Source organism: Panthera tigris, chromosome B2, assembly GCF_018350195.1.
Source record: "Panthera tigris isolate Pti1 chromosome B2, P.tigris_Pti1_mat1.1, whole genome shotgun sequence".
Lineage (NCBI taxonomy): Eukaryota > Metazoa > Chordata > Mammalia > Carnivora > Felidae > Panthera > Panthera tigris.
Window position 1 is genome coordinate 67,949,223 of NC_056664.1, and position 24,110 is coordinate 67,973,332.

Here is a 24,110-nt window from a genome sequence, read left to right on the forward strand (position 1 = left end):
TGACCTGAGCTGAAATCAAGAGTCAGATGCTTAACAGACTGAGCCATTCAGGTGCCCCTTGTTTGTGTACATTTATCTCTTCTTTCTTTCCTGATACTTTACTAAAATGATAATAGAAGAATAAAAGAAAGAATAAATCTGCACGGGCAAAGAGATTAGAAGAAGTAACAGTAGATGAAGGATTTCAGCAAATTTGAATAGAGGAATAATGTTTGACTTAGTGAAGCAGAGGAAACTATATTCTAAGTTCTTGCAGTGAGGAAAACCAACAAGAAGGGATGATCAAACTGAAGCATCCCTGAAAGGCCTAGGGAGGGTTTGAAGGTTTCAGTTATTACCAAAGGTGAGGGTGAAGCCTCAGGGCAGAAAACAGTGGGGTTGGTTGAAAGGCTATATATGAAGAGGTTAGGCCTCCAGGTCCTTAATTGCCAGAAACCAGAGGCCTTGTTCTCTGGAAAACTGAACTTGAGAGGAAGATGAACAGATGCTAATGGTTGGAACATCCCCACAAAAAAGTTGAATACTGCCCAGTTGCTTTAGAATGAAGTGTACGAGGTGATGTCTTGATCGCATGCAGAAGTTTAGGCCAGCCTTAGTATCTTCTAAATGTGAATGGAACACTAGATGTGAGGGCACTTGTGATGAGCACTGGGTGTTGAATGTAAGTGGAGAATTACTGACTTCTACTCCTGAAATCAATACTGTACTGTATGTTAACTGAAATTTAAATTAAAAAAATTGATATATATATAGAAATATAAAGAAAACTATATATCTATATCTATATCTATCTATCTATCTAGATATAGATATAGATATAGATATAGATATAGATATAAAGAAAACTAGATGTGTTGAGGAAAGCTTTTCCATGGCAGAGAACAGAAATGGTAGGGGAAAAAAAGCAATAAGAAGGAAACAAAGATAATGGAAGGAAATAAAAAATGTGATTGTGGAAGTAAAGCTTGCAGCAGAAGAATTAGAAGGTCAAGTGGGGACATTTCCAAAAAAAGTAGAATAAAGAGATAAATCGATAATAGAGGAGAATGTGAGAGTAGCAGTCTCATAGAGGTACAACATCAAAATTATAGAACTTTTTGAAAGAGAAAACAGAAAACAGGGGAACACATTTTAAAATAAATAGTAGAAATAGTATTAGATCATTCCTGAGCTTTATATGATTTGTGCCTCCAGACTGCATCTGTTCTCACAGTGTGGGTAGCACAGTGAATTCAAGCAGTGAACAGTTAGCCATGTCATCATGGAAGTTTAGAGCATCCATTACGAAAAGATCCTTTAAGCTTGCAGCTTAGAGGGAGAAACAAAGAGGGGTTCATTGGTTTGAGCCCTGCATCGGGCTCTGTGCTGACAGCTCAGAGCTTGGAGCCTGCTTCAGATTCTGTGTTTCCGTCTCTCCCTGCCCCTCCCCCTTTTGCACTCTGTCTTTCTCTCTCAAAAATAAGAAAAAACATTAAAAAATATATATTAATTTGAACATTTCAAACATTGATGATATCTACTATATTCGCATTGCTTTTTCCCCCGATCTGTCAACCTGTCCCTCTCTCACTGGTAAACATCTTTGTTCTTCCCTGGCCAAAGTGTGCCACATAAATATGTGACAAAGTGAAATACTCTTATAAGGGAATATCAAGGCAGGATTACTTTGGCTGCCTGACTAAAGTCAGCTCCAGGGAGACTTAACTTAGGTTTTAGAGAAAGCAATGTAAGCTGATCCTGAAAAGTCCAAGGATTTCAACAAATAGAGAATTAGGGAGTAGCATTCTAGACAAATAAAGTAGCAAAAGCAGAAATTTCAAAATGTGAAACTGAAACTGGAGGGCAGTTTGTGAAGGACAAGAAGAAAAAAAGACTTGGTGGAAGATGAAGCTGGAAAGGCAGGTCCATGTCAAAGTGTAAAGGTTCTTAACTCTAATTCTCTATTCCACAGGCAGTGAACAGCCATCTAATTAAACTGGAAAGATGTTCTGGTAGAAGAGACAGTATGTAAGAATTCAATATGATGAGAGAAAAAAACAGCATGTCAAAATTAGGGCAGTATCAGAGAGAATGAATGGCAGAATGGGATAGATACCAAACAGCAACAAATAATAACTGAATGCATGAATAAACAAATAGAGTAGGTTTTAGTAGCTGACTGGGTATTTCAAACAAAATTAGAAGAAAAATTAATACTGTATGAGAAATTTAATCCCTTGTCTGTAAAGATTGTTAACTGGTTATTAATTTCATGATTATTTGAGACTGTCTCATAAATCCACTACATAGCAAATTCAATATGGCAATCATCTTTTAAGGTTATTGTTCAGCAACTAGATTTTTCTGATTGTTATAATCTGTTGGACTGTACATATACCTCAAATCAGATCTGTTCATTGCTGGCCATTCAACTTAGCATTTCACACAAATGTGTCGGATAAATAAAACTAAGGAAATAGAATAACACAATAGATTCTCTAAACATGGATAAAAACACAAAGTTTTACCTAAGAGTTGGCAAAGTTTAGGTGAGAGGTAGATTTTTGTCCAAGTAGATATTGATAAAAAGATTTGTAAGTAGCCAAATAAACACCATTATGGGGATTTCTGAGTTAGAAAAATCTGTCTGGACTTTTGATTTTCACAGCAAGACTTGAGACAAACACAATTTATGTGTTATTATGATCCTTCATAAAAAGTGTTTTATGAAACTACAGTGGTTTTGTCAAGGCACATAAGAAAGTCATCAAATAGTAAACTTTTCAAAAACAAAATTAATCACTCTTAAATGTAAAATAGTGATGACTGGATCCAAAGCTTCACACATCTTCCTAACTCATAAAGCATGACAATATCTCAAAGGACTGGTATTTACAGGGTTAAAGGGCTGCAGTTTCCCTAAACAGAGTTTAAAATAAGCAAACTGTTTTGTTTTTTTAAGTAGATCTCACAATGAAAACCCTCTCTGCAACCACACTTTGGGCATTTTGCCTTCACGCCTAAACCACCAACGCAGCTGTGAATGGTTTCCTTTAAAGCTGCTGCTTTCCACCTACACTAAAATCCAATCTTGAATTTTAACAGTATCGACTTTATAAAGTCCTTAGTTATTAAGGTCAATTGAGTCCAGAAACTTCAAGTCAGAGTAATTTAAGTACTCAGTTACTATTTTTATAATCTCATTCATTTTCTGGACTTAATTACACAGTGATTATTCAACAATTAAAATTCAGCTCAGCTACAATTTAGTCTCAGTTCACAAGAATTACCATCCTAGAATAGAATCCGTTAGAATTACTGAGTACTCTTCATGAAGGAAGAATTTCTTCACACTCTTGGTTTGAGCCTGCTTTTTTCCTTCAGTTTAATTTTTCACATTAAAGTAGTATTAATCACAATCTTCTCATAAGCCCCATTCAATACTAACAGTGCTTCATAAAGATGCACTTTCATATTACATTTTTTATTGAAGTGATAAAAGAGCAGGCTTTTTAAAAAGCCAAATAGACTATTTTAAAAGGCTTTTATAACCTACAACACGGTCCTGCCCTTCCCTCTACCCTTGCCCCTCCTTACATGGTTGCTCTGTAAACTTGCTGCCTGGCCGTCATTCTAGGGCTTTCCTCACTGCTCTCTCCTGGGTATAGAATAATGAAGTCTTTTCATGTCAAAAAAAAAAGGTCTTTATTCTACCTTCAGACTTAAATGACAGACTAAACACACACACACACACACACACACACACACACACACACACACACACACACACACAAACTGAATTCCAGCTTGAAAGTTACTTTTCTTCAGTATTTTAAAGGTATAGCAAGTGTTTTTACCATCCAGAACTGTCTTTCAGATTCCTGATCATTTTACACCCCTCTTTATTTCTCCCTCTAAGCTGCAAGCTTAAAGGATCTTTCGTAATGGATGCTCTAAACTTCCATGATGACATAGCTAAATGTCACAAACCGCAAGAACTCACAAACCGCAAGATCACGACCTTATCCGAAGTTGGTTGCTTAACCGACTGAGCCACCCAGGCGCCCCTCAAATTAACATTTTAAAAAAGTATTAGTCCTAGGGAATTAATAATGCAAGCAAATTTAGACTTCTTTATAAAGCAAGAAAATATTTGTTTTGTTTTTTTCCTCCCTAATTTACTTAACTAAAAAGGAAAGTTTGGGGGCGCCTGAGTGGCTCAGTCGGTTGAGCGTCCGACTTCAGCTCAGGTCATGATCTCACGGTCTGTGAGTTCGAGCCCCGCGTCGGGCTCTGTGCTGACAGCTCAGAGCCTGGAGACTGTTTCGGATTCTGTGTCTCCCCCTCTCTCTGCCCCTCCCCCACTCGCGCTCTGTCTCTCTGTCTCAAAAATAAATAAAAACATTAAAAAAAATTAGAAAAAAAAAGGAAAGTTTGTAGTTTGGAATTTGAATCTTCATCTCAGGGACCTTATGTCTTGATTTTTGCCTGGTTTTTGGGCCTAAGTTAGTGTTCTTCAGATGGAGAAAAGATAAGGAAGGAGAAGGTGGTTTAAACTAACTTGGCCCACTTTACAGTTTTTATAGAGACATTGTACGGCACTTATTTCCTGACTGTCCCCTCTCCCCAAGATGTTTGAGTACCTGGGATATTATCACTTAGTTATTTCCTTCCACCACCGCCCCCCCCCCCACCAGAGATAATGTTTGAATTCTTTTAATGACAATGGGAGATAACGTCGTTATTTTAGGAATTTTTAGGTTTATATTTCTACATGTGTTTCTGTTTTGTAGGAAAAAGATGTACTTTTGTTTTTTGTTTAGGATGAGAAATATATTTATTTTTTCTGAGGCTGTGCCTTGCACATAATAGGAATTCAGTAAATCCTTGCAGAATGTATTTGTAATAATATTACTTCATGGTGCAAAGTCTCCTTGAGATTTTATTCTCTCCAAACAGTTCCCTATAAGTATGTGACGTTATGTGCTGAAGAGATTACATTTTGTATAAAGGCATATTGTTAAAGTACTTATGCAGTCTCATCGTTCTGTTGCTACTTCAAATAGTTAATATTTACAGTCACAAGATAGGTATAGTTCTTCTAATTATAAAAGTGAGAAGAACTGAAATGAAGTGAATCACTCAGTATTTTCTATAGGAGCTCTTTCAGAATGGATTTGTCAGAGACTTAACATTTCACTGTTGTAATGGTTACCTGTTCTGCTGGTGGTTGGTAGTTGAGAAAGAAAAATTGTTCCCTAAAGTCCATTAATATTTTTCAGTTTGTTCTTTCAAAGTTAGTGAAATTACTGTTATCTGCAGAGGTTAGAAAATATTATTAACATATGGTTGACTCTAAGGCTTCTACCCATTAATCCTAGGTCATATGGTTGAGGACTAATTTTGTAAAAAAAAAACTTGTTGATTCTATTACACTTGCTTTTAAAAAAAAAAAAAAAAAACCCAAGTGTCTGGAGGAGTTTGCAGTATTTACTCTATGACTAATTAGAAGTTAAAAACAAAATGTATGCCCTGTTGAAAATCTGCCAATTGTGGGGCTTGATCTCATGAATTATGAGATCAAGACATGAGCCAAAATCAAGTCAGATGCTTAACCGACTGAGCCACCCAGGCGCCCCCTCAGCTAGTTATTTAAATACAGAGTTAACTGGAAGACAAAAGTACTCATATCATCATGTTTACCTTTTAGCACAGACCACTCAAGCCAAGAATTTCTTGTGTGAAGGAAATAAAAGAACTTCTTGTAGTCTACACATTAAAGAATTTAAATCCAAATCCAAATTACAAGTAAGGAATAATGAACATTTTAGTGTTTATGAAAGAAGTAATAAGATTTTTCATGAAGTCTTTACATATCTTTTAAATTGTGTTTGTTTCTTATGCCATTAAAAAATAGGTTAGGACAACACAACATTATACAACCAGGTCTTTTTCTAGATCTAGTGACAAATATAAACCAGTGGTGCAGACAAGAAGCTTGATTAGGCAGAGCTATGTAGTGCAATGATTACAAGTTTGGACTTGGGGTCACACAGGATTCTCATCTTCTCTCTATACTCATTTCTTAATTGTCTTTGTTGGGGCAATTTGCCTAAACTGCCAAACCTCAGTTTCCAAATGGGGATGGTAGCTGCCTCCCAGAGCTGTAAAAACTAAATGAGATAACATATTATAGTAGTGTAATGTCTGCTGAATAGTGAACAGTCGGTGAAACATTATAGTAATTTTGCTTCCCTTGGCTAACTGAATTGAATTCCATACCAGCTATAAGAAAATTGTCTTCGGTTCCTGTTTTCGTGTGCTATACCCATGCACACACAACCCAAGTTAGTAATGTTAAAAAAAAACTTAGTGTTATGGATTGTATGAAAACTTTATTGAATATCCTAGGTTTTATTATCTCATTTATGAGTGATAGAAATTATAACAGAATAACACCTTCTACTCTTCCTTTTTAATTTGTGTGTCTCTCAGAGTTTATTCCTCCTGGTCATAGCATTTGAGTTTTTTTTTTTTTTTTTTTTTTTTTTTTTTTTTCACTGAATGAATTCCTGTCTCAGGAGAACTATGTGGCCTGCATTAGATTGGACTTGGGGTCAGCTCTTTTTTTTTTTTTTTTAAGTTTATTTATTTTGAGAGAGAGAGAGAGAGCGCGCTTGCGTTTGCACGCACACACATGGTGGAGGGGCAAAGAGAGAGGGAGAGAGAGAATCCCAAGCAGGTTCTGTGCTGTCAACACAGAGTTGGATGTGTGGCTGAACCCACCAATGTGAGACCATGACCTGAGCTGAAATCAAGAGTCAGATGCCTAACCAGCTGAGCCACCCAGGTGTCCCAGATTCAGTGTCAGCTCTTAAAATGACCTTGCTGCTTGTAGGTGAAAATCAACTTCTGTTATGCACATTTTAGGAGAGTTAAGATGCTCACAGTGTCAATGATGTATTTAAAAGACAGGATTGTTCAGGCTTCTTATTACCTTGGTTAATAGTGTACCATCCAGGTTGTGGTTTGCCTACATATAGATCTGTTAGTTTCTGAAAAATCTAAGTAATATTGTGTCAAGGCCTGGGATTTAAACTGTAGAATATTTCAATTTGAGCAGAATGGGGCCATTTTAAACACAGGAGGATCCTTCAGGAAGAAAAGGCCTTTCTTTCTTTTTGGTTGAAGACCAAGTTAAAATTTCATTAACCACTTAATAGGAGATCAACATTATCCTGTGGTGGAGAAAATGAATTAAAGTCTTTAATCTTTTACAAACTCCTTTTTGAAAGACCAACAAACTTCTAAGAAATAACTTTTAAATCTAGCACTAAGTACAAAACCAGGTAAGTTCTGGATGTAATCACTGGACAATAGACAAGATTAGTCACGGGGTATGAAAAATCTAAATCACCTGGGATAAATTAATATCTTGCTATTTAGGTATTTTACCATCTGTAAGAGAAATTTTGAGCTTCTGAAATAAACTGAGATATTGAGTCTCTGAAGAATACAAGGGCTTTCTCTAGAATGGTCTACATTTTGGCTAGGTTATTTTAGTATAGATTATCTACATATATTGTTTAAATTATGGCTAATTCAAATTTGTTTTGTGATAGTAATTTAGGTAAGAGTTTATAGCTGAAGTATAGTTTATGATTTCTTCTCTGAAAATCTGAAAGAAAATCATATAACCAACTCTCATAATTATAGTAATATGCATTTGGAGTAATTTGCCAGATGGTATCAGTTTTCAAACCATTTTATAAATATTTTAAATATTTAATAATGATATGATGAATTTATCAATATTTGCTTTTAATTTTTTTAATGTTTAGTTTTTTAGAAAGAGAGACAGAGCATGAATGGGGGAGGGGCAGAGAGAGAGGGAGACACAGAATCCAAATCAGGCTCCAGTCTCTGAGCTGTCAGCACAGAGCCAATGCAGGGCTCAAACCCGTGAACCATGAGATCATGACCTTGAGCCAAAGTCAGATGCTTAACCGACCAAGCCACCCAGGCACCCCTGCTTTTAATTTTTTTTAACCCTCTTTTTTTGTTGCAAGTTAATCTTAGCTATACTAGTTAAGCTGAAGTTACCTTTGGTGTTTAAACCTATGTCTGGGAATCAAGTGGTAATAGACTTAGCTTTAAATATTAATCAGTATATTAAGCTTTCTGAGGCTATATTTGGAATTACAGTATAACTTTGGTAAAGATGGTCAGTCATCAGGACTGATCACAGGATCAGTTGGACCTACTACTGTTAAAACCAGAGTGTCATAGCTGACCTAGACATTTCTTGTCTTTCTTATAATGTTGTAGATTGAGAAACGTTGGAGTTCTTATTTTCTCATCGATATCTAAACCTGTAACAGTGACTGGCATGTAAGAGGTGCTTGGTAAATATTCATTGAAAAAATAAATGAGTGAATATATTAATTAAATTGAAGTAGTTTTTAGATATTGTTATCTTGAGATAATTTCTTACTTTTTTGTCATGAGTTCGGACTTTGTGGTAGGTTTTTTCTCCCCATTGTTAATGAATGTTTGTTGTTGATAAAACCAAGATAATAGCAATAAATTTCAGTACTAATGTTTAATGATGCATAATCCAGTATTACAGCAATTAAATATTTCCTGTATTTTGTACAACTAGCAGAACAAGATTGACTTGGAAATGTTTTCTAGGAAGACCTTTTCAAAGGTAACTTACTAACTAGAGGGAACCCTACTGAAATGTTTTTGAGAATTTCATTGTACAGACGTTCGTAATGGAACTGATATGGGCAGTGAAAGATTGTTCTAGGTACACACAGAATGCACCAGCCATGGCCAACTGTTACCTGGTGCTCAGTGTTCACAGTATCTGCACACCTGAGAAGCTAATAGCCTTCAGGATAGACTGATACAGATTAGAGTAGCTGCCAGTTTAAAGCTTGTGTGCCAAAGGTACACATAACATTATTTTCATTAGCAAGCCCAGGGCCTGGCCAGATGAAAGAGTAGTCTTTTTAAAAGGCAAATTTGATACATCTATGCCACCCTCTTACCCCCAACTGGGATATAAGATCCTGGAGGGCAGGGATTTTTGCCAGTTTTGTTTACTGGTTTATTCAGGTGGTTATTTTCCTATTAAAAAGCACCATGAGGCCGGATTGTGTCCTTTTGCTCGCCATTATAGCTCCAGCACCTGGAACTATGTAGTACATAATAGGAGGCTAAGTAAGTAATTAATGGAATAAGTTAATGTAGAAGGCAAACTTAAAAGGATTCTGCATATTCTGTTTAATGCTCCTTTCTTCCTTTTTGATATCTTGTTCTTTTAGCACAACTGTAAATTACCTTTAGCTAGTACTCAGTTCCTAATACCCCAGACAGTAAAATATAAGGCACTGTTATGTATCATGGCTATATTTAAAGTGTAATCTTTGAATGTAAAGGAGTAGGTGATGACTCATAGTTTGTGGTATGGGCCTACCGGTTCTGTTTATGGCCCAGGATTGTTATATTGGGATTATCACTAGAGTTGTCAAGAAGGAAGAATATGGATGTGTATTATTTGTCACTCTAGCCTTTAATACATTTGCTCCCCAGGGAGCTTTCTGGTGATATGCTTCTTACCTTTAAACAAAGAATAAACGAAAAGTTAGCTAATAACCTCTGAAAGGGTACTGATTGCCTTCTGTGGATTACTTAGTGCTTCTACAGATTACAGTTGACCCTTGAAAAACTTGGGGTTAAGGGTGCTGACCACCTGCCACAGTTGGAAATCTGCATATAACTTTTTTTTTTAATGGTTATTTATTTTTGAGATAGAGACAGAGTATGTGCTGGGGAGGGGAAGAGAGAGAGGGAGACACAGTCCAAAGCAGGCTCCAGACTCCAAGGTGTCAGCACAGAGCCCGACACGGGGCTCCAACTCACAAGCTGTGAGATCATGACCTGAGCTGAAGTTGGCACCCAGGTGCCCCTAACTTTTTTTTTTTAATAATTTTTTAAAGTTTTATTTATTTATTTTGGGAGAGACAGAGAGAACATAAGCAGGGGAGGGGCAGAGAGAGAGAGAGAATCCCAAGCAGACTCTGCAAGGGCGGCGCAGAGCCTGGCATGGGGTTCGAACTCATGAAACTGAGATTATGACCTGGGCTGAAATCAAGTTGGACGCCTAACCAACTGAGCCACCCAGGCACTCCTGCATATAACTTTTGACTCTCCCAAAACTTTATTGGTAGTGAGAACTGCAAGAGATAGCTTTTTACTGTGATGCACAGTATACTGGAGAGATGAACTGTTCACTCAGAGATGATTGTCACATGGTATTTTAAGCCAGTACTCACAACACTTGAGCTTATTGCAGTAGCAAGAGGAGGTGGCTATGAAATTATTACAGTAGTACAATGTGCACTACAGTTAATTTTAGGTATTTAGTACTAATTGAATTTTAGGTATTCAGTACTAATACTGGATTCAATACTGTATCTTTTTTTTTTTTATGGTTCTGTCAACTGTGAATGGTGTCATGTATGGTCTGTGTGTAAATTTTGATAAATTACAACTTTTAAAATTTATATATATTTTATGGTAGCAAATGATAAATTAGGCAAATACATATATAAATTTTATGAGACTAGTATCTATATTGTGTACATTCATGATATACCTTTTTCTTAATTTTTCAACATTTCTAGGCTATGTGGTTTGTGAGGTTTTTCAAATTGTTACAAATCTCCAAAAAATTTTCCAATGTATTTATTGAAAATCCACATGTAAGTGGACCCATGCAGTTTAAACCCATGTTGTTCAAGGGTCAGCTGTACTTCTGTAGATCACTATAGTGCTTACTTAAAAAATTTCAGTTGTCAATTAAGTATAAAAAATGAGATAATTTTTGGTTGATGCATATTGTAGAACGTTTCCATTCTTTTCCCGAAAAACATAAGGAATTTCAAGAATTTTAAATTTGCTGACCTAACTCCAGGGGTAATGCATATATATTCAGGCTTTAATGTGTTTAAGGTTTCTAGTATAATAGCACTGGGAATTGGGATGTCTTTAAAAACATTTTTTTCAATGTCTTTTTAAGTATTCTTCATAAGCAGACATGCCTTAATAAGTATGAATGTTGATTGCATGGGTTTTTTTTCTGAATGATTTTCTGGGAGTAAATAGTAAGTAACATGCCTAAAAGAATTTTGTCTTCTGTTGTGGGATGAAAAGTAAGACTTCATTACTGAAGGTATTTGTTATAAGTATTTAGGATTCTAAAAACAATTAAGTGAAACCTTTATTTATGTTTGAGAGAGAGAGGGAGCATGTGTGGGCATGTGTACAAGTGGGGGAGGGGCAGAAAAAAGGCTAGAGAGAATCCCAAGCAGGCTCCCCACTGAGTTGAGGCTCATACTCACAAACCATGAGATCATGACCTGAGCTGAAATCAGAGTCAGATCATTAACCGACTGAGCTACTCAGACACCCCAATTAAGTGAAACCTTATTAAAAAAAAGGTTTATTCTAAGAGAATATTAGAATAGTAAGTAGAAGATATTTAATAGGGGAGGGTATGAGTTGTCCACAGTTTCTCCAGGCACAAGTACATCATCAGTACAGAGTTAGAATAAGACAAGTTCAGATAAGAATCTGGGCTAGCTTCATGTGGTCCAAGGTCAGTGGATGTCTTTGATGACAGTGCTCAATGTGGCTGCCTCTTGGGTTATACTGCTCCAGTTTGGGCCAGTATTTTGCCTAAGTACAGGGCTCTAAGTTGGAAATAATTTTCCTTCAGAATTTTATAGGCATTGCTTTGTTGACTTCCTGCTTCAGTGTTGCTGAAGCCATTTTGATTCATGATCCTTTGGACATGATCCATGTTTTTTCCCTTCTTTTTTCTCTGATTTCTCTAGATGTGTGTAGCATCTTCTCTTTATTTCTGGTGGTCTGAAATTGGACATAGTGTCTTTGTGTGTGTGTGTGTGTGTGTGTGTGTGTGTGTTTTCCCAGTTATTGTATTGAGGACTTAATGGACATTTTGGCTAGATGCTAGGAAATCATGTCTTTCAGTTCTGGTGAATTTTCTCTCAACATTTTAGTTTTCTCCCTTCTATTTTTTGAGGGGGGTGGGCAGGATGTCTGTTGTTCCTGGTATTTTGATGCTTAATAATTTTACGTGTTTCATTTTCGTATCTCTTCTTTTTCTTCTCCCCCCCCCCCCACTTTTTATCTCTTTTTTTCTTGGCTTTCTGTAAAATTGCCTCAACTTTCTATTTTATACCTTCTAGTGAATATTCATTTCTAGTGTTATGCTATTAAAGGAAAATTATGTTGACACTTGCTAAAATGACAAGATTATTCAGGATTATTGTAGTAGGAGTGTATTAGTCTATTTGGTCTGCCATAACAGAATGTTATAGATTGGATGTCTTATATAATAGAAATTTATTTTTTCACAGCTCTGGAGGCTGGAAGTCTGAGATCAGGATGCCAACATGGTTGGGTTCTAGTGAGGATTGTCTTTCTGGCTTTCAGATGGCCACCATTTTGCTGTGCACTCACATGGCCCTTGGTTGGGGAGCGGGATCTGAGATCTCTTTTCCTCTTTTTATAAGACCACCAGTCCTATTGGATCAGGATCTCACCCTTATAATGTCATTAACCTGATTACCTCCTAAAAGCCCTATCTCCAGATATAGTCATATTACGAATTAGTGTTCACATATTAAAAAATACGAATTGAGGCGGGAATGACAAAATTCAGTCCATAACAGACACAGTCAGTTTATAACAAGGGATGTTAAAATAGGGGAGAGAGATCAGGCTCAACTTGGAGGACAGAAAAGGCAGCTGGGGATTATAGCCAATGAGCAGATTGAGAGGGTCAGTGAACGCAAAGTAAGAGAAAACAACAAGGATAAGGGATTCTTGAAGGCAGTTTAAGGATTTATATATCAAAGGTAGGGGATGAAAAACTTAATCAGATATCAAGGGAGGGGAAATTTCTCCAAAGTGGCTTATCAGGATTCTTGCTAAAACTGGCCGATGTAGGCCCAACAAGGATAGTACAGACATGGAAGGCCTAGTTGCATGGCCTCATCAGAAAGCAGGCTCAGAAGAGCCTAACTAAAGTTTGGTCAAGGAGAGGGTTTTTGTTAGCAAGTGGCAATTTTTATATGTACACCATTAATTCTTTCTGGCATTTCTCTTTCCAGAGACCTGGTCTTTTCCAGAGAATAACATCTAAGCTTCTCTTGGGGTAGTGATGGGAGAGTGGGGAGGCATTTGCCTAGTGATGTGAAGTATGTGCGTGTTGGTGGTGTTAGGAAATCTCTTTCTTTTTTCTTTTTTTTTAATTACTTATTTATTATTTATTTTGAGAGAGAGAGAGAGAGAAGAGAGAGCAAGCAGGGGAGGGACAGAGAAAGAGCGTCCCAAGCAGGCTTTGCTCCGTCAGTGCAGAGCCCGATGTGTGGTTCTAAGTCATGAACTGTGAAATTATTACCTGAGCTGATATCAAGAGTTGGATGCTTAACTGACTGGGCCACCTACACACTCCAGAAATCTCTTTTTATGTATTTATTTGTTTGTTTGTTTGTTTGTTTATTTCTTTATTTCTTTATTTATTTTTAACGTTTATTTATTTTTGAGACCGAGACAGAGCATGAACGGGGGAAGGTCAGAGAGAGAGAGGGAGGCACAGAATCTGAAACAGGCTCCAGGCTGTCAGCACAGAGCCTGACGCGGGGCTTGAACTCACGGACTGTGAGATCATGACCTGAGCCGAAGTTGGACACTTAACCGACTGAGCCACCCAGGCGCCCCCAGAAAATCTCTTTCTTAAACAACTTTCACCTAGTCTTTCTTATGTTAGACCCCCTCTTTTTACCCTTGGTTCTAGAAGTATTTTCGCAGTATAGTTCTCTGTCTTTTGAGATTCAGGGGTATAATGTGGGTTGTCTTCCGTCTTTCCCTATTCCTGACTTGAGATTCAGTCCTTTCAGGTTTCCTGAGTCAGTTGCCTCTCAGCCATTTGATTTTCAACTTCCCAAATATTGTTGCTGTTGTCCCCTCTTTGTTTTTTCCCATCCTTATGGATTGATTTTTTTTTTTTTTTTTTGAAGAATCACTTTACTGTAGATTTAGGTATTGGATGAAGGGGCAACATTACATGTGTGCCTTTAAATCTGTTATCTTAATTGGGAAGTTGTAGCAAATTGTTCAAATAGGAAAGCAATTTGAATTGTCCAAAGGAATTTGCCATTCTTTTTTGAACTTTGGGAATTTTGCTTTGCTGTGATTTTTTTCCCCCAGATACTTGATTATTCCTAAATGATATTTCATGACTATTCTATAATGTCCTTCTGTATTTAGAAGTGTCACAAGACCATTTTTGCAAAATTTACTGGTAGCTTCAAACAATGGATATTGGGGAAAATAAGGGGAGAGGTGTGACTAGTATCTGTTGGGTATCATGAGAATGGTGATCTCAATTTTATGTCACTTAATCCTCATAGCAATTCTGTAAGGTAAGTGATATCACTTATGGGTAAAGATAAAGATAATGATCAGAGAGATTAAGTAACTTGCTTAAGAGCTAGTCAGACAGTGGTGGAGCTGAATTTCAAGCTTAGGTTTTTAAGACCTTTCAACTCTTCCTAGTTCACCATATCTTCTTACTCTTCCCAAATTGTGTGAACAATTCATTCATTCACTCAGTGAGTATTAAATTGCCTGCTCTGTGTTGGGCTTTGGGAACACAGAGAGGACTAGTTCATGCCCTGATAGAGCAGGAATGACATGGTCAGATTTACCTTTCAGTTGGATTTCTGGTGATCTGTGCACATTGGCAAGAGTAGCAGTGGGAAGCTAAGTTAATTACAGAAGTCCTAGTAAAAGGCCATGTTGGTTTTGACTAGGATGGCAGAGGTGAAACAGAGAAGTGGGTAAAAATAAGATACCTGTTGGAGGTAGACTTGATAGGTTTAGAGGAGTGATATGGATTTGCAAGGAGCTAGAAGAATTGAGGATGACCCCATGTTTGATTGGAACTGAGTGTTGTTGGTGCCTTAACTGATAAGGAAGAACAGGCTGGGGTGGTGGGACAGAGTAATAATATAATCATGTTACATCTTTTAGGTATATTTGTGAGGAGGAGATGTCCACTAGACGCATAAAATCTGGGGACTCAGTTCACTGGTGTTCTGGGCTAGAGCAATAAATTTGGGCATCACTCACCTAAAGATGGTACTTAAAGCCATGGGACTACATATGATTCTTTAGGTAAAGTGTGTAGATGTAAGGTGTGGTAATGTAAGTCTGCTCAGTGTTACTGATTGACTTCTGTGGAGAATCTTCATTTAATTTCTTAATTTGGAATACCCATAATCCTAGTAGCCTTTGCTGCATGGGGAAAAGCACATCTCACTATTGAAGACATTAACCAACAAGTACATTGCAAACATGCCAGTTGTTACTAGCTTTTTGATTGAACTACATACTATACATCCTTGACTTTCATAAGAAAATAGACTTGACAACATCCACAGGGGAAATCCCAGATTTGAGAATGCCACAAAAGAAGAGAGTTTATGGCACATGTATCAATTTTTCTTTAAGTATAGATAAGTAATGAAAAATAAGTTCCCACTGAGATGATGAAACCAGAACATCTAGGATCACTCAGTAGCCAATTTGTGATTACCCATTAGTCTCCTAGAATCCAAGCTCATTAAAATTAAATGTCTTACATGTCATGAACCCCTTGGCATATTCTCAAAAGACAGAATTGCAAAGATATGAGATTGCTCATATTAGATATGAGATTGCTAAGCATAGAAGCTTTAGAAGAACACTTGAAAAATTACATTAGAATTCACAATAGGCAAAAACTGGAAACGATCCCAATGTCCATCAGTAGGACAACAGGTAAACAATTGTGGTATAATCAGTCAGTGGGCTAGTATATACAACAACATGGTTGACTATCAAGAATATTTTGTTGAATCAAATAAGCCATATGCAAAAGCGGTAAGATTTCATTTATGTGAAGTTTAAGAAAAGATAAAAAGTGATCTGTGATGAGAGAAACCAGAACAGTAGATGCCTATGGGGGTTAGGGTTTGACCAGAGGAGGCATAAGGGAACTTTCAGTTCTATATGGAAATGTTCTATATATTGATGGCAGTGTTTGTTAGATGGGTATATCTAGTTGTTGAAGCTCACCAATGTGTATACATGGGATTTGTACATTTCACTGTATATAAGTTTTACCTCAGTAAAAAAAGAAAAACAAAAACAGTATGCTGAGTGGTACGTGAAGATACCATAGGGGGCAACATGGGTGAGGCATCCTTGTAGTTTCAGATTGTCAGGGAAATTTTCCCAGAGGAGATAATCTTTCACACGTCTCATTTTTATTCCTTTAGGTCTACAATGACTTTTGTTAAACTCTTAGCTAACTCCACACAATAACATCTATTCCTAGGACAACTGTTTATTGTGCTATCCAGAATACTTCAGCGAGTAAAAGGAAGTGTTGTTATAAATTACCCTGGGGCAATAAGTGAACATTATGGCTGTTTCGGTTTCTGTACTGCTCAAAGTGCAGTACTCCACTACAATCACAATTGAAGGAAGGCAGTAGCAGAGCAGGTGTTACTTAAGGGTTGAGTAGCCTCTGCTTGGTCCTTATCTAAAGGTGGATAAAAAGGGTCAGGGTGCAGCCACAAGATGAAAGGGGGTGGGGTTTACCTGTGATAGGGTCAGACATGTGTTTCTATGAATTGCAATTCACATGTTAGCTTTCTAAAAAAGTACTTATTTTTATTTCCAAAGTTATTCATGTTGTTTTATTTGTTCCTTTCAAACAGAAAATAGATACTCCCTTCAAAAATGGAGGATGGAAAGCCCGTTTGGGCACCACACCCTACAGATGGATTTCAAATGGGCAATATTGTAGATATTGGCCCTGACAGCTTAACCATTGAACCCTTGAACCAAAAAGGCAAGGTGAGTTTCTCAGAAAGATTTCAAAATTTGATTTTTTTTTCTATAGGTGTGGCCCTTCTTAATGAAATAGATATTCCTAGCTCAGTATAAGGGAAAACAATTTTCTGGTAAGTGAATCTTAGTTTTCTAGTGAGTTATTTATTGTTTTATATCGTAGGGGAAAAATGGGATCCTATCATAAAATCAGACAAATCTAGTGAGTCTTTCATATCATTTTTAAGAAATAGTTATATGATAAAATATGAACAGTAACATTTTTATTCCTTATATTGCTCAAGTTATTAATATGTCTGTGATGTAGTCAGTATATTACAAAAGTATGAAAAGTGAATGGGATTATTTTACCAAATTTTACTTTTTGCATTAGCTTCTAGATGATTTTCTTAAGCTTTTTATTTACTTAAATTTATTAGCATGAGATTAGATACTTAATAGAGCATATTCTATTAAGTACAGATACTTAAGTCTTAAACATACCTATCTATTATTATTGTGTTATAATGATAGCTTTTTGTTATAATGATAGTTTTTAAAACATAAAAGCATACTTTAATTTTGTACACATGGCATCTGTTTATTTTCTTTTTTGTTTTTTTTCCCAATGTTTATTTATTTTTGAGAGATAGAGTCAGAGCATGAGTAGGGAAGGGGCAGAAAGAGAGGGAGACACAGAATCCAAAGCAGGCTCCAGGCTCTGAGCTGTCAGCACAGAGCCTGACATGGGCCTTGAACCCATGAGAACCTTGAGACCATGACCTGAGCCAAAGTCAGATGCTTAATTGACTGAGCCACCCAGGCGCCCCTATTTCTTTTTATGCCTAGACATAGACTAGACAGTATTACAAAATGGGAGTTTGGGGAAAAAGTGATCTGGAGTCTCTTTGGTCTTCATGGGGACTGTAAGGTCTGCCTTTGTGGGAGAACTTAACAATTTTCAGTTTAATAAATACTGTTAAACACCTCTTACTAAATTAAATTTGTTGATGTCATTTGTTTACTTTAGACTTTGAGAATGTTCGTGAATAATTTATATTCTACTGATACATGGTTAACTAATGCCATATGACTGCCATCCTTCTGGGAACCTTAGAAAAACAAGGTGGATCTCTCATGAGGTCTTTTCACAGAGAAAACTATTCTGTTACTGTAAACAACCCAGGAACCTAAATGCATAATATATAATGTGCCATGTTAGAGGAGGCCAATTAAAGATGCTCTCAGGCAAGAAAACACAAAGTGTTTCTAGTTTTTCCTCTTATTAACCAAGGACCTCTTTGTACTTACAATGCCATACATGTTCAGAGAATGAAAGGGTTAAGAAATAAGTTCAATTATTTTCATGTATTTGAAATTGTAGGGGAAGGAAAATTTTCCTCTACTCTTTCAGGTCCCTGGCTGGACCTAAGAATCAACTGACATAAGACAGAGTCACTGTTAAAAAGCATACCATTTTTATTACATTTTTCCATGTACTTGGGAGCCTTCACAAGAGAATGAAGATCCAAAGAAGTGACCAGAGGAGAAAGGTTTTATACCGTTTTGACAAAGAAACAAAAAAATTTGTGAAGAATTGATAAGACAAACGGGGTTTGGGCTAAGGGTAGTAGTACATTGTGGTGAAGTAATTAGGAAGATAAGAGTTAGTATGACTAAGTTATAGATTTCTCTTGGCCTTGATTCCCTTTCTCTTCTTTCTTCCTGGTACAGGGAGGTCACTTTTCACATAGGAATTTTATGTCCTGATTTCAGGGATAAAGAGGAGGGTGACAGTGGCATTCTTTCACCTGCTGTTTCTCAAGAGCCGTTTAATTCAAAATGATCAGTATGTCAAAGTAGTATATTTAGGGAGGGATAGAAATTTAGTGAGCCTTTCATTATCCTTCAAAGTCTTTTTTCATTTTTGTTTAATGTATTTCATACGCACAGTAAATGAAAAGGCTGCAATGAAATGAAAAGTATTATTTTCTAAGTATATTCTATATATATTTTGTTATATCCACAGGTGACAAAATAATTCAATTCAGTCATAGAGGAAACTTGATTTATGAATATATGCTTTTTCATATTTTAAATATCTTATGTGCTTTCAACTGTGCCTTATTAGTATTAATCAGGTACATATAGAGAACCAATAAAAACACTTAAGATTTAAAATGTGGAGTTATGAAAACTTATGGATCTGTAGGTTATTCTATAAATGAAGAAGCTTCTTTCCGTAAAAATGTTTTGGAGGTTAACAAATTCACAGGGATTGCTTCTAACTTTGATTTTTTTTCCCTTCTCTCTGAGCAGGGTCTTAATAAATTATAAAATGACATAATAATCATACAGTTAAAAAGATCCATAAGAGAAGTAATCTTTTACTTAGGTAATTCCTGGTAGAGAGATCATCATCTTTTGAATATTAAGGAATTCAGTGCACAAAGTGATGGACAAGTCCAGTAGATCTGTTTGCTGATATAGTAGAAAGAATGGAAGAGGGTGTGATTGACTCTAGTGGGAAACATGCCTTTGATGATAGTAATGGCTTTTAAAATTTTTTGATTGTGACCAATAGTAAGAAATAGATTTTACATTGCATTTGATATGTGTGTTGTATGTGTGTGTATTTATAAGAAAGAGATTATATATGTCAGGGAGTAGTATTGTGCATGTGAATGCATATTCATGAATGGAACATTCTTACTGATGCATTCTGATGTTTTCTAATATCTTTTATTCTGTTAAAAATGCTGTCTTGAACCTCTAAGTCGATTTCATGTTCCCTATTTGCAGCAGACCGGACTTCAAGCTAAAGCCCTCAATATATGGCTTATTAAGGGTCTACATTTTCTTTCTCTCTCTACTTTGCTAGTCTTATCTTTTATCAACCAACCATTTCCTCCTCATACTCCTGCCATCTGCTTATTTCTAGTGTGTCTGTTCCTCCTTTTCTTCCATTCTTCCTCTCCAGTGTTTATCAAGCCCTCACCATGAACCAGATGGTTTTGGGTGCTTAGTGTCCTTGCTCACAGTACTCATTTTACTTGGAATGCCACTTTCCATAGTTTTTTACTTAGCAAATACTATTTATTTCTCAAGATTCTGATTGAGGTCACCTCCTTTATGAATTTTTTCCACAGATGCCCGATCTCTTCCTCCTCCTCCTATGCAGTAGAATTTACTGTTGATTACTTCTTAGGAGGAGTGGTAAAAATTCTTAGCTGCCTGTAATATTTTATCAGAAATGTTTGTTTACATTTCTCTGTCCCTCCCTACTAGACTATAATCTTCTCAAATGCAGAAACGTATTTGTCCGTTTGGTCATTGGAGCTTGATGTGCTGTGTTTGATGTGTGGTACATGTTTACTGCTGGTGATTAGTGTGTGCTTTGTTATGTGATCTTCCCTTGTGGGAGAAAAAGCATCCTCCCTGTAAAAGAAAACAATTGCTTTAATGAAACAAATTTTCTTTCTTATTGAGAAAGAAGGCAGTAAAGGAGAGAAGATGAGGGCTGGTGGTAACTGGGGGATGAAGGAGGGAGGGAAACTATATTTTAGGACTCATTACTGGCCTTTCACTCCTGCTCTTAACCTTTCCATTTTAGGATTTTGTTGTCTTCCACTTCTCCATTTTCTGACTTTCTGGAACCTCTTCTGTTTCACGTGGCTCCTAACAAGATAGAACCCAAACCTGGGTCTGAGGAGTCCTTACCCCATTTTCCACATCTGTGAAAGAATGCTAATGTCTGTGACTTTAGCAGTTATTTTTTAATGTGTTTTCCTATAGAATCATTGTTATAAATTGTGGATTGCTTTATATTACCATTAATATACTTAATACATTATGGATCAGTTCTGATTTTGTGGTCTATCCTCTAAACCTTTGCACATTTACAACATTAAGAACATGTGTACTGGGTTCCAAATAATTAACTTCCAGAGTTTTTAGGACGTAAAAGTTTTCTAATTTAGGTGTGACTTTCAGTTAAGGTATTACCAGCAGCCTGGATTTTACTCTTTATAGCAGTAGCTTTGTGTTACACTCTTGCATATATGTACATATGTAGACCTATAAATATTATTTTAAAATAATTGAACATTTTTCCTTGGAGTTTTATTTGATATGGATGGAAACTTCAACCACAAGAGTAATTGTAATTGTTTGAGAAGTACAAATTTATAAATAACTGCTAGAATGATATGAATAAAATTTAATTCTCTTTAGGTGTAATTCTCTCTGGCAAGATACTATCTTAATTCTAGAGTTTCTGCCATAGCATTTAAGTGATATAATAAATACAGACTCATTCATAGATATCTGTAATTTTATGGACCACATAGTTTTGGATACTGTTTATATTTCTGACACATTTCTGTACAGGAATTTGGATCTAATATGTTTTACTCAAACAATAGCATTAATTAAATAATAGTCTGTGCTGTTGGTATATCTGACTGACCGGATGTTACTTTTTTTTTTTTTTTTTTTTTTTTTACAATAAAATCACTGTATATACAAACACTAAAAATTTTATTTTTTAAAAAGTTGCTAAAGTACATACCATGTAAATTTAATATTTAGTTACTTCTGAGGGGCACCTGGGTAGGTCAGTTGGTTTAAGTGTCTGACTCTTGATTTTGGCTCAGGTTGTAATCTCATGGCTTGTGAGTTTGAGCCCCTCATCATGCTTGGGATTCTCTCTCTCCCCTTCTTTCTGCCCCTACCCCTCCTGCTCGCTCTCTCCAAAGAAATAAAACTTAAAAAACTTTTTTAAAAAAATATTAATATATTTCTTATTTTGTCTCATTCTGGGTATTAGAGGACAGGATGTTTTTTATTGATTTCTATTATTGATTTTATATTCATGATAAAAGTGCATAATATTTGAGTAAAGTTATTATCCTCTTTTTGGGTTAGTGATTTATTTAATAGAAGGATCTTGTATTATATTTTAATGAAGAGCATATTGTTGCTATTATTACAATGTACGCAACCAATTAAGTTCATTTATTTTTCTTACTGTTTATAAGCTGCTAGTTTAATGAGCTCTTGTTTTTTTGTTAGACATTTTTGGCTCTCATAAACCAAGTGTTCCCTGCAGAAGAAGACAGCAAAAAAGATGTGGAAGATAATTGTAAGTATCAAGTTAAAAAATAGTTCTTAGCACAGAAAAGGAAGCTATCCTTCCAAAAAACAAACCAGTGGTTATATTACTAGGTATACTATACTGGTTCAGAAGAAATGTAGCCTTTTGACATGAAGGTTCATGTGAATGGAGGAGCTCAAAAGTCCTGAATTCATTATTGTTTCACGTTTGCACTATGGTGAAAGAGTCTCTTGAATGCCCTTTTAGTGTTATCTCAGTTGTGTAAATGTGGGGAATGGTAATAATTTACTATGAAGCCTGAACTAAAGATCTCTTGTTAACAGTTTGGAAAGAGTTATTTTGAGCCTCCTCTAGAATCAGATGATTTTTATGGTAGTATATGTGGTTCAGTAATTTGGAAGTTGAGTCAAGAGGACCCATTTAATGTCACTGTTTAAAGGAAACAGACATTAAAAAAATGTATAATAAGAGGAGCCTGAGTGGCATAGTTGGTTGAGCCTCCGACTCTTGATCTCTGCTCAGGTCATGATCTTGCGGTTTGTCAGTTCGAGCCCTGCATCGGACTCTGCACTGATGGCGTGAAGCCTGCTTGGGATTCTGTCTCTCCATCTCTCTGCCCCTCCCCGGCTTGTGCGCGCGCGCTCTCTCTCTCTCTCTCTCTCTCTCTCTCTCAAAATAAATTAACTTAAAAAGTTCTTTAAATGTATAAGTACTAATTGAAAAATTGATTTTAGGACATTATATTTTACCTTAGCATGTTTGGTGGAAAAACTATACAGTGAACCAGGCCATGTTTATTCTTTTGTTTTCAAGGTTAAGCAGTTTCATTTTTTTATTTGGCAGTAAATATTTAAGAATCATATCCAGTTGTCTTGGTATCATTATTGGTATCTGACATTAAAAACTGTCTACTTAACGAGGTACCTGAGTGGCTTAGTCAGTTAAGTGTCCAACTTCGGCTCAGGTCATGATCTCACAGTTTGTGAGTTGAGCCCTGCATCGAGTTCTGTGCTGACTTTGGAGCCTAGAACTTGCTTCAGATCCTGTATCTCCCTCTCTCTCTGCCCCTCCCCTGCTTGCACCCTGTGTCTCTCTCAAAAATAAATAAACATTAAAAACAAAACAAAACAATTCTCCATTTAAAACAGGTAAGAGGTGCCTGATTGGCTCTGTTGGTAGAGCATGCAATTCTTGATTTTAGGGTTTTGGGTTCAAACCTCACATTGGGTGTATTTTAAAAATAAAATCTTAAAAACAAAAAAAGGTAAGAGAAAGGAATGTATTTTGTCCTTGTTGATTTTTCTTTAGAGTTCACATTTGAGTAAGCCTCTAATGTCCCAAGTATGGATGGGACAGCATGGAATAGTGGAGTAATAGGAGGCACAAGGGACTCAGGGAGAGCCTGAGTTCACATTCTGACTATGCTGTTAGAAAGATGTGTGCCTGTGAGCAATTTATCTCTCCTCTTAGAGCATCTCATCTGTAAAATGGGAGTAATAATGTGTATGTGGCATGTTTAGAGATGATATATTTAAAATCCGTGGTGTAGTGCCTGACCTTCATCAGTCTCTCAAATGGTAGCTGTTATTATTTGGTGTAAGAGATTGAGGAAAAAAAATTTGGATTTCCGTTTTCCCAATTTCTCAAAATTGATGGAGAATTTGTCTTAACAGCAATCACAACAACAACAACAACAAAAACTGAAAAGAAAGTAAGTGCAAAAGAAAGAATGAGATTCTACTATATATAAAATAAGAGAGAATTCTGTTCTGTTAAAACTTCCTGGGACATTCAGAACTATGAATTAATCCTGTTCACATATTATAATAATGTTTTTTTTGTTTATATATCCACATGTAGCTAAACATAATAAATGGTTTTGAATTATTTCTAATGCATTAATAATAATTTTTTTTTTTAACATTTATTTATTGTTGAGAGACAGAGACAGAGCATGAGCAGGGGAGGGGCAGAGAGAGAGGGAGACACAGAATCTGAAGTAGGCTCCAGGCTTTGAGCTGTCAGCACACAGCCCGAT

At 36.2% G+C, this 24,110-nt stretch overlaps 1 protein-coding gene across 7 annotated transcripts in view; it reads left to right on the forward strand.

Moving 5' to 3' along the window:
• Nucleotides 1-24,110, forward strand: part of MYO6 (myosin VI) — a 143,253-nt gene that overhangs the window by 41,199 nt on the left and 77,944 nt on the right. For all 7 annotated transcript variants that reach the window (XM_042986692.1, XM_042986693.1, XM_042986695.1 and 4 more), the window contains exons 2-3: nucleotides 16,845-16,983; nucleotides 22,030-22,099. In XM_042986692.1, the coding sequence (XP_042842626.1) occupies nucleotides 16,867-16,983; nucleotides 22,030-22,099 (187 nt within the window). In that variant the 5' untranslated portion in view covers nucleotides 16,845-16,866. The remainder of the gene's footprint in view (nucleotides 1-16,844; nucleotides 16,984-22,029; nucleotides 22,100-24,110) is intronic.